We start from the raw sequence: 11,286 nt of genomic DNA, 5'->3' as shown, positions 1-11,286 counted from the left end.
GGTAACTAAAGGAGGGACTGGAGAAGGGACTAGGGAAGTGACTTGAGAAAGGACTTGAGTAGGGACTAGAGAAGGGACTAGAGTTGGTACTGGAGATGTGACTAGAGAAGTGACTAGAGGTGGGATTGGAGAAGGGACTAGAGAAGGGACTAGGAAAGTGACCTGAGGAGGGACTAGGGAAGGGACTAGAGGAGGGACTAGGGAAGGGACTACACAGGGGACTAGAGGAGAGACTAGAGGAGGGACTAGAGAAGGAAACTCGAGAGGAGACTTGAGAGGGGAACTAGAGAGGGGAACTAGAGGAGGGACTAGAGGAGGGAACTCGAGGGGGAACTGGAGAGGGGACTTGAGATGGGACTGTGGCAGCTGGGGCCAGATCTGGGTCTGGAACCAAGGTTGCTGGGGCCGGGACTGGGGCCGGAATTGAAGCCAGAATCCTGGCTGTAAGGTCCGGTTCTGAAGCCGGAAACATGGCTGTATGATCCAGTTCTGAAGCCGGAAACATGGCTGTATGATCCAGTTCTGAAGCCGGAAACATGGCTGTATGATCCAGTTCTGAAGCCGGAAACATGGCTGTATGATCCAGTTCTGAAGCCGGAAACATGGCTGTTGGGTCCGGAGTGAAAGCCTGGACCCTGGCAAGCCAGGTAATCCAGTATGGACTCAAAGCTGCGTGGGCCGGTACCGGAGTATGGAGGCATGGCTGTTGGGTCCGGTTCTGGAGCCGGATCCATGGCTGTGTGGGGTGGTACTGGAGCACGGTACCATGGCTATGTGGGATGGTACTGGAGCGCGGAACCATGGCTGCTGGGGCCAGAACTGGGTCCGTAACCATGGCTGCTGGGGCCTGAACTGGTTCTGGAACCCTGGCCCTTTGGGCTTGTGCTGCCAACCTGGCCTTGCGACTCCTTCCTTTAGGAGCCGTTTGGAGGCTCCGTGGACCTCCAAAGGCCAGACGAGTACCAGCGAATGGCTCCTGGACTGTAGCAAACACTGGGTGAGAAGCAGGGGCTGATGCCAGACGGACCACACCGATGCATGTGGTATCAAAACGGGAGTTGGGAGGCCTGGGACTGTCAGGCAGGGGATAACACACCGTGAGAAAATCCAAAATCCTGCCCGATAAGAATTTAACCAAGCCTGGCTTCCCCATAGTAATCCGGCGTGCCTCTGCCAGAACAGCCTCTCGCTGCTGAACCCTGGACGCTCCCAACCATAGATACGAGCAGTCATCCAAAGCCAAGGAAAAGTCCAATAGCTCCTGCTCAAAAGGATCTGCTGGGCCCATATTTTGGTCGGGTTGTAATGTTACGGTGTGCAGGAATCAGGACCTAAATGCAGATATAACGAAAATAACTCCTTTATTTCAAGGCTACAAATCTACAACAAACAGAGACAGAACGGAACACTCACCGATGAACTGGTCATTACACAAGACAACCCGACAAAGAGAGACAGAAAACCCAGAACTTAAATACACCCAGGACTAATCACATAAACACGAGACAGGTGAGGAGGGAGGAGAAAACACAGAGGCACCAGGTGAACACAATCGGGTAATCAGGGAGGGAAACAGACAGAAAGCAAACAGGCAGGAAACGGGGGTGAACACTTTACAAAATAAAACAGGAAACCCAAAGATAGAAAAAGACAAGAAAAACACCAACACAGACAGATCCTAACAGTTCATATTCTTAGTTATGTGTGTACAAATGCTAACATTGGCTAATAAGCACTAAACACAAATCCAGAAGGTTGATGGGAATATCGTTTGTTTTGCAGGAATTTAGTTATAAACTAAACCATTGGTGCAAGGACTATTCTGACCGGCTGTCGGCACTCTTTGTAAAGAGTGTCACCAAATATATTACAATTCAATAGGACATTGTTGAGACTTTTCACCTACAAAACTAATCGTAGTGGAGTAGTCAAAGGAATTGAGTCTGTGGGTTACATGAATGTTTGAACTTTATTTCATGGCAATCCATATGTGTTACGACCTCTCTAAACAAAAAAGGTGACACTAGAGACACTGAAAACCAAAAATGTGTAAAGGACGCAAAAGACAGTTCATTAGGAGAAAACAAAGTGCTTTAGCTTTTAAGGCCGCTACACACCAACCTGAGACCAAAGAACGCGTACCGAAGGCGTCCCGACTTTTACGTCTGCTACATCGCTACGCCGCCTGCGTCGGCTACGTCCGATTCAACATGTTGATTCAACATGTTGATTCAACATGTTGAATCGGACGCGGGAGTCGTGAAAATGTGCCGTAAAGCAACGACGGTGCGGGACACACCAACCTGAGTAGGGCGCCGTGAATGCCCGACTGCCTCTGACGGCCTCTGATTCCCAAAATCGGGTAGGTGTGTCAGGGCCTTTAACCTAAGAAACTGTACTCAAAATTGAAAGAAAACTAAAAAAGGGATAGGCCATCCGAGCTCAATCAATCAATCAATCAATCAATCAAATTGTATCGATGTAGCCCAATATCACAAAGGATACATTTGTCTCAGTTGGCTTTACAGTTAAAGCATATGACAACCCCAGTGTTTATATTGGCCACTTTCCAGTTGAACAAAAGCTGGGGAAGCCTCCTAATCTACCTCACAGTGGACCAATACAATCCTCTAAACTTCGTGAGAAAAAGACTGAACCAAGCCTCATAAATGAAATACCAGTGAACAAAAAACACATTGTGCTCATGCACGGCCACAGAACACTGTGTGAGATTCTAACACTCAGCTATTTAGAAATGTATGTTGTCTTGTCTTGGCTTGTCTGAACACACCTGCTCGGGTACACGTCGCCAAGTCTTTTCCAACAGCAATTACCGCATTAACCCTGTGAAGCCTGACACATCAAATAATAGTCAGAAAATTCCTTTTTTTTTTTAAATTGAGGTGTTTATTGAACCTTTTATCAAAATACAACAACAAAATATTTGTTAATTATTTACATATATGATTTTGGTTTTGTATCATATTTGATACGTCAGGCCTTTATGGCAATTTATTGAACAAAACAACGTCTCCTTTTCACACAAAAATATTGATTATTACATTTGGAAGATTTTGAACATACAACCCGAACCAACAGGCTGCGACAAAGAAGGGAGATGCGTGCCACAACGTAAGGGGTATTGCGGGGGAACTGCGCTCCTTGATCTTGTGGGGATTCCAGCTACACTGGCCCAGGTGCCAGTGTATTAGACGACAGCCCCGCCCACCTCCAGGAACCTGCTAAGACAAACACAAGCAGGCACCCTGGAGTGGGTGGGGCCGTCAAACATTAACTGATTTTGTTCCATTTTTTTTTTTAACAGGAGCCCTTTTACAAGCTCTATTTTGCCTTGTGGTAGGACAAAAAGCAGTTTATTTCCTTGTTGAGGCACAGATGGACATTACATTTCCCACAGTATACATGTGTGAAATGATTGCCTGTGCAGTGCTTGCATCTCTGTCGGGTTTCCCATGTTGGGGAATGATCAATGCCATCCTTTCTCACATCAGCAGGCACACTGGAGTGTTGCCTTTTACGGGGGGGTGTTGAGTCCGGTTCTGGAGAGGATAGTGGTCTGCCACGCTTGATTTTTCCCTTTCCTGCACTTGTAAGGGAAGTGCCAACAGAAGCCTGAAACCTTCGCAAGGCCATGGGTTTTATCCTGGGCTCAAGTTTCTTCTGGTCTCTTCTGTAGAGGTTCCATGCATTGATAACTGCCACTGTGACAGTGTGCCACCAAATGTACATGTACCATCTTCAGGATTTGAAGCTGAATTTTTAGAGTGCAGACAGCATATCAAGGAGGTCAACACCTCCCATGAACTTGTTGTATGCTTCAACAATGGCTGGTCTGGGAACCATAATGTGTGTCTTGGTTTTTCGTTCCCACCTTTTCACACTTCCAGTTGGTTCAATGCCAACATAAGAGGAGAGTAGCAGCTTTGTTGTCAAACCATCTAACGATGATGATGTTTTCCTGGTTTACTCTGAAGTCCATTGACCCTCTTCCCTTTTCTTGAGCTCTTTTTCATCCATCATTTTGTTGATAACGTCGCGAGTTTGTATCTTTCAGTGTTGAGGTGAGCACCGTTAGATTCTGTGTCTTTACGATCATAAACTATGTGTTGGATGTGCAGCTAAGATAAGTAATAATGGAGCTAGGAGTGATTTTCGGTGCAGTAATAGGTTAGCATTTTTCGCTCGGGGCTAATTCAGAGGCTCACTGTTAGCATTGTGTGTGTTTTTTTGAAGAAAAAAATGAAAAAGATCAGTTAAATTAGTTTTTTTCCTGTTATATGGATAAAAAATATTCATAGTTTATTAAATATTAAGGTTCCTTAGACGTTGTTTCCTGCAAATGACCCGATTTCGGCCCCGGAACCGGGTCCGTGGGGCCTAAGAGGATAACAGAGTATGTTTATTTATTTTTTACAGTTGTATTTGGATGGAATGAATACCTATAGTGATAATTCAAAGTAAGTCTTATTTTTTAAAACTTCTTCCTCGGCTGACGAGTCCGAACTCAAATACTCCGCCATGTTTTCGTCGTGTGTTTACAAAGTGAACGCATAGATGACGTCACGACCTAGTTTTTCGGATCATGTGACTACTGAAAATGGCAGCTGCCTGACGGAATATACAGGTTTTGATAAAAAAAGAGCGATTAAATCATTATTTACCGGGGAATATTGCTGATTTCTTCAGGGTATGGTTTAAACATAATGTTTCACTAAATACTGAAGTTTTGAAAAACTATCTAATGACTGGAGCCTTCCTTTAAGATATGCCTCTATTTTCAACATGATTTTCTTGTTGTTTAGCAATGATATCGCCATGATCAAACTGGCCTCCCCTGTGGTTCTGAACAACAAGGTGCAGCCCTCCTGTGTGCCAGAGAGCGGAGAGGTCGCTCCTCACGACGACCCCTGCTACATCACCGGCTGGGGGAGGATCTACAGTCAGTTTTTATAACGCCACAACACATTTTAGAAAAGAGAGGTTTGGATCCAGATTAAAGAGGATTGAACAAAAATGAAATTCAAACCACTATCATTTATGAGTAAAAAAATGCAGCAGGAATAAAATGCAACATAAAGCAAAAGGAAGGAATTCTTCCAAAAGGGCAGTTAGAAAATAGTTGTCTCTATTCAATAGGGATGGGAACGATTAATCGAATATTCGAAATTATTCAGGTATTCGAATATTATTCGAATACATGAATAATTATTCGAATACCAACAAATATATATATATATTCATAACTCATATTATGAGTTATGAATTATTATTATTTTGTGGCAGTGATGCCTAAGTTGATTACATATTATCAAATTGAATAATTCAATGTATATATGACTGTGCCATAGCTAAATGTGTTAGGTGACGTCTAAAGGTGTGTTTTGCTCCGCTCACCGGTCCCACAGCGGGCAGAGCTGCAGGTGCTGATCTATCTCTCTCGTGTCCGGTTATACTTCACTCGAGTTTATGTCCAAATCCATCAGATCTAGCTAGTTCTAGCTAATGATATGGCTGCTGCCCCTCCCTACACGCAGATCACGCAGATCACGCAGACTCAAACCTCATTTTAGGCCCAAATGTGGCGCAAATGAGCTCCGCAGCCGTTGCGAGGTTCATGAGCGTGCTCCCCCGCCCCCTGACAACACTCGCGACACATGAGTAGGGATGGGTATCGTTTGAAATTTATCGATTCCGATTCCGATTCCGGTTCTGCTTATCAATTCCGGTTCTTATCGATTCCCCGTTTCGATTCCAAAATTGTAAAAGAAAGAGGTCAAACGTTTAGATAATAAAAATATCTTTATTCTTTTCAGCTTTAACTGAAATTGTTACAAATAAAAAATATACATGCAATACAAATGTATTGCACAATAGCTGTGCTTTATTTTAACTGAGCTATGCCTGTGGCAAGCTATTAACACTGTGCCCAATTGTCTTTTTATTTTTTAGTGTAGTGGAGCCTCACTTCAGAGCGTTTACCGCGACCCATCCTTGGTGTTATGAAGTGACTGAGCTCGTGAACTGTCTACGGCAGGGCGGGGGGAGCCTCGCTGCGGGGCAACTGTGGACCTCTGTCGCCTGTCAGCGCAACTTACATGATGCCGTTTAAAAAAATTAAGGGCGGTGCCGGCCATCAGCGTACCGAGCCGGCCGTCAACGGCCCGCTGACGACCGGCCGTTCTGTGATTCTCCAGGTCCGCCCTGTATTCCACCGGGTCGCCGCGGTACAGACGGACCCGCTGGAATACAGGGTCTACCGCGTTTAGGAACCGTTAAGCAGAACCGAAAAGGTGTATTTTGTACGGGTACCCGGTACCCGGCATTTTCTTATCGGTTCTCATCTGGAACCGAGTTTCGGTTCCCAACCCTACACATGAGTGGCCAGCCTAAACAACAATAAGCGCTGCTTGGCAACTGTGTGTGGTGGCAAAGTGCATAGATATGTTGACAGGAGAGATTTAGTTTTGCCGCTATTCAACATATTTTACCAGTCATAGTCCGGTAATTATTTACACTCTAAGAAGAGTCCTACACAACAGACATGGCGTCAAAAAGGAGTAATGTGTGGAAATATTTCGACCAGGTTAGTGAGTGCGGTGTAGAGGTCAAACTATGCAAAATTAAACTTATATACATGCTATACCTTGCTATACCCGCAGCCTCCGTTCCAGCTGAGAGGGTCTTCTCTATAGCTGGCCTGATTGTGAATCGCCTCCACACATGAAAGCTGAGTGTAGACCTATAGCTGTCAAACTGTGATCACCAGTTCAATACATTTGACAAATTCGACTTGGTTTCTATACTTATTTGAACATGTATTTCTAAAAAATTATTGAAAAAAAAACTCTGAAAAAAAAATGTTTACCCAATTTTTTTTTATAGGATATGTACATTTCGGTTAACCGGTTAACAGTTTTTTGGGGGGGTCGAATATTCGAATATACATTTGCTTTCAAATTCCCATCCCTACTATTCAAGCAGTTGTGACCTGGCGATGCTCTTGGTTTTTAACTTTGTATTTCCTCCTGCAGGTGGGAGTCCCCTGGCCTCTAAGCTCCAGCAGGCTCTGCTCCCTATGGTCGGCCACAGCGTGTGCAGCAGCAGCGGCTGGTGGGGGGGCACCGTAAAGACGACCATGATCTGCGGTGGCGGTGACATCCACTCTGGCTGCCATGTATGCACCGCCCCCTTCATCACAACATGTTACAGACTGCAGGGAGACTCAGACCCTCTGAACTGCAGGGGCAGGGACGGCCGGTGGTACGTGCAGGGAGTGACCAGCTTCGTCTCCTCTCGAGGATGCAACACCCTCATGAAGCCCACGGTGTTCACTCACACCTCTTCCTTCACCAAGTGGATCAGTGACGTAAGTATTCTTCACACACATTTGACAAATTAATGAGAAAGCAACATAAAGAGTGTTCAAAAGTGTTGGGACACCATGAACCTCATGAAAAGCAATACTGTTTTTGGATCTCTACTGGAGAGATCAATTCAACATATTTGAGTCATAGTCCAAAATGTAACAAATGTTAGATAATATTATATTAGATTACATATAATATTTGTTACTTTGTAAATGTAGTTGCAGCAGGGGGCTTGCATGAGTAGAACAAATAATTAAAACGCATAATAAAAACGTGTAAATATATAAATATTGACGGTAGAAAGATTCATATTATAGAGCATATGTGGAACACACAATATTACATTACATTACTCACTTGTTAGACGCTTTTATCCAAAGCAATTTACATACATTAGGCGCATTCACACTGCGGTACTTTTCCCACAAAGGTTCATGTGAACTTAGTTCATGTGAACTCTTTTATCGCTAGAGAGCAGGGACTTTCGTGCGGCTCTCTTGTGAGAAAAGAGCTATATTTCTGATTGGCTGGGCGGATTGCAAACCACGCCCCGTAAAACTCCCAAAAAGTTTTATGAAGCCACCATTTTATTATCCTCGCATTAGCATTATTAGCATTAGCATTAGCCCAGCGCAGAAACGCAGAGAGACTAATTTATGGCAACACAAAATAAAACATGGGAGCGGTGGAGATGAGGAGGTGTCGGCGTTCTGGCGATTTACTCGGAAGGCTTCAGTAGAAGCTGCTGGGACTCCCAGCAGCTTCTACTGAAGCCAGTCCCCAACTCCGGCGACTTCCGGCCGGGGACTTTGGGTGGCAGTATACGCCATGAAGTGGTTTGCGGCCTGCCAGTAAACCCAAAGCAGAAGAAGAACAAGTGACGTCAGCGGCTTAATTTGCCTAATCCACCCCCGGGGACTTTTTCCAGTGTGAACGCGATCTGTACTTAGTTCATGCGAACTAAAGAGTTCACATGAACTAAGTTCACATGAACCTTTGTGGGAAAAGTACCGCAGTGTGAATGCGCCTATTCAGTACTGTGGACAATCCTCACAGGAGCAATTTGGGGTGAAGTGTCTTGCCCAGGGACACAACGACATGCTGACTGCAGTGGAACTCGAACTTGCTACCCCCTGATTCCACGTCCAGCACACTATTCACTGAGCCACAGCCTCCCAATATAAAATATAAAGATGAATTTATACGCTACAATACACCAACCTACGGATACAATATTAACAAAGGATTCTATATATTGTACATAATGCAGGTGTGCAAAGTATTCACAATCTATTAATAAATAAAGGGAGCTCCAGACATGTCTTAAGATCCTAAATGACTTAAGTTTAGAGAAAAAGTGACACACCAGTTTATACACAATGTACAAAATATCAAGACCGTAATTATAATATATTGGGGGAGACACGTCCAAAATAATCATTAGCAAACGTAATCTAGTTCCTGTGTAACGGTAACACTCCTGCAGTTCTTCGATTGCTTTATCCAGGTGCGATCTCACTTTCTTTTCAATCTTCCAGACAATGCTGCAGTACTGAAGACCTGGAGCCTTTTAACTGTCAATAAATCAACTTAATCAACCACTTAATGTCTCACTTGTCTTTTCATTTCCTTTTTATAGTGCAGGCAATAAACCCCCAAGCTGTGCTGACAGTATTTAGACAAATGAATGATTGTTCTGTTGAGTAACACTATTCCAAAATTGCAATGCACAAGGGGAAGAGCCGCTTACAGCCGGAAGAAAACTAAACTAACACTAATACAGTAATTAGATTTTCTGTGCAGTTATTTTTCTTTCCATGTCAGTTTGATTTGAGTTTCACGTGTGTTATGCTAATAGCGGCTAAGTATATTTAATGAAGTACTGTACTTAAGTACAATTTGTATGTACTTGTACTATACTTTTTGACTTTATTCCTATTTCATGCTACTATATGGGCCATTCTACTGAATTGATGCAAAGTCAGGTTGGAAATGTTTTGAAATGTTGTATGTTTTTTTCCCAAAACTTTGTTCATATATATTTTGTACCATATCTAAAATACACATATCTAGTAAAATAACCGTACATTGTATATCATATTTTCAGACTGTATTAGAATTTTCTTCCTCTACCAAAAATGTTCACTACCGAAACATAGTACATACACTGTAGTAATAAAGTATTATATTAACCTGTTAAGATTGTTTTACCTTCCCTTCTCTAAATAGTATTTTAACAAATATTTCTTGAGGGTTTTCACAATTAAATCAGTAAAAGTGCATTTTTAATCAAATTTCAAAGTTCAATTTATAAAAATCTTAATGCAAACTTTCTTTGTAAAATGCATAATACTGATCATATTGATTCCAGAGTTGATGATTGTTGAAATTGAACATACATTAAACCAATCAGTATCATATCATTTTAGTTGACAACTCAATATAGGCTACTTAATTTTTTACAAAACATCCAGTGTTTCAGTAGTGACTGCACTGTACCACAGTATTTTGTTCTCAAGGTTGTATCATATTCCCTCAACCGCTTTTGGGCAAGCTCGACTGACGCTGATGTCATTGTTTTATCAGAGACGTGGATAAATAAATCTATTTCGGCATCTGACATCTCCTTAAATGGTTACAATGTATATCGTACCGACCGACCTAATAAAGGTGCTGGCGTTGCCATTTATGTGAAGAATATGTTTTGTGTAACCACATTGGTTTCCAAATCAATTAGCAAGCAACTCGAATTTTTAGCCTTGAATATTGAAGTGGCAAAGGGTCAACAGGTCATGGTGGTGGGCTGTTACCAGGGTAGGATTTTCCCCGTGGCCATGATGGCCATGCCGTCATGGCCCCTCGGTCTGGCCGTGAACGAAAAATAAGTACGCCCTACGGCCACCATGGCCTGACACTGTTAAAATCTCGAAGTTGCTTTAAAAGCGTCAGAACAGTGGTTTTTGAACTGCATTATGCTGCGTTCACAACGGACACGATGCGAATATTCTCATCGCTCTAACCAGGGGCGGACTGAGATTACAAATCAGCCCGGGACTCTCGACCGGCCCACTTCGGTACCGCCGGCCCACCGTGGTACCGCAAGTAAATACCGCTAGTAAATTGTCGACAGGGGGGGGGGGGGCTAGTGACTTACCGCAGAGGTAGACATTAAGGGTAAAATGCCACTGGCCCCCTGGGCCGGTGGGATTGTATTATCACTTGCCCCACCATTGTAACCACTGGCCCGGAGCATTCGTCAAAAAAAAAAATCGACTATAAATGAAGAAAATTAACACATTTGTTGCAATAGTAATTCATGCACTAACTACATTACTACTAGTACTACAACATTTGAATCATCAGTTCTTCCTCATTTTCCTCAATTGTTCATATTTGGTTTATTAAAATAATGATATTGTGGTCATTGTTAAAAAAAATCTGCTATTATTATGAGTATTATTATTTGTATAATGCGCTTTCTGCCTTCCTGTCATTAGGAGTTAGACATGTAATGGCTATGTAATTGATTTGATTAGAACCTTCATTATCCTAAACTGCTGGGACATTTCCCTATAGCCAATACCTTTATATTTTCTACTCTTCACTTACTTGTCAGCATAGGTCAGCATTGATGTACAGAGCCACAGAAGACCTTGTTTATAATGGCATCATATTGAGAGGTGCAGTGACGCATCCTAAAACCAGGAAGTAAGCTGCTGGTTCCCTCGACAAAAAGCAATGGGATTTCTCCACAGGGTTTTGGAAAATAGCCTAGCTGGAAATAAGGTCTGTGGAAAACAAACCTGTTTGATAAATGCACGTTTTGTTCAGCCGGATAATCTCCACATGTCTACCCTAGTTTTATAATTTTCGAATCATAAATCTAATCGATAGATTA

At 43.0% G+C, this 11,286-nt stretch overlaps 1 protein-coding gene across 1 annotated transcript; it reads left to right on the top strand.

The window, feature by feature from the left end:
• The first annotated feature begins 602 nt into the window (after positions 1-602).
• LOC117560605 (chymotrypsin-like elastase family member 3B) lies at positions 603-8,988 on the top strand. Its single transcript, XM_034237536.1, has 5 exons — positions 603-673; positions 4,785-4,960; positions 7,053-7,195; positions 7,238-7,387; positions 8,927-8,988. Exons 1-5 carry the CDS (start codon positions 603-605, stop codon positions 8,942-8,944), a joined length of 558 nt encoding a protein of 185 aa, XP_034093427.1. The 3' UTR covers positions 8,945-8,988.
• The last annotated feature ends 2,298 nt before the right edge of the window (positions 8,989-11,286 follow it).

Source organism: Gymnodraco acuticeps, unplaced genomic scaffold, assembly GCF_902827175.1.
Source record: "Gymnodraco acuticeps unplaced genomic scaffold, fGymAcu1.1, whole genome shotgun sequence".
In the NCBI taxonomy this organism is placed as follows: Eukaryota; Metazoa; Chordata; class Actinopteri; order Perciformes; family Bathydraconidae; genus Gymnodraco; species Gymnodraco acuticeps.
This window is presented reverse-complemented; position numbering and strand designations above follow the sequence as displayed.

What these genes read in the sequence shown, in the direction of transcription:
- LOC117560605 (XM_034237536.1), top strand. Translation starts at nt 603, where the DNA reads ATGGCTGTTGGGTCCGGAGTGAAAGCCTGGACCCTGGCAAGCCAGGTA. An exon ending in CAGTATGGACTCAAAGCTGC is followed by an intron (nt 674 to 4,784) that starts GTGGGCCGGTAC and finishes CCTTCCTTTAAG; the next exon opens with ATATGCCTCTATTTTCAACA. An exon ending in CGGCTGGGGGAGGATCTACA is followed by an intron (nt 4,961 to 7,052) that starts GTCAGTTTTTAT and finishes TTCCTCCTGCAG; the next exon opens with GTGGGAGTCCCCTGGCCTCT.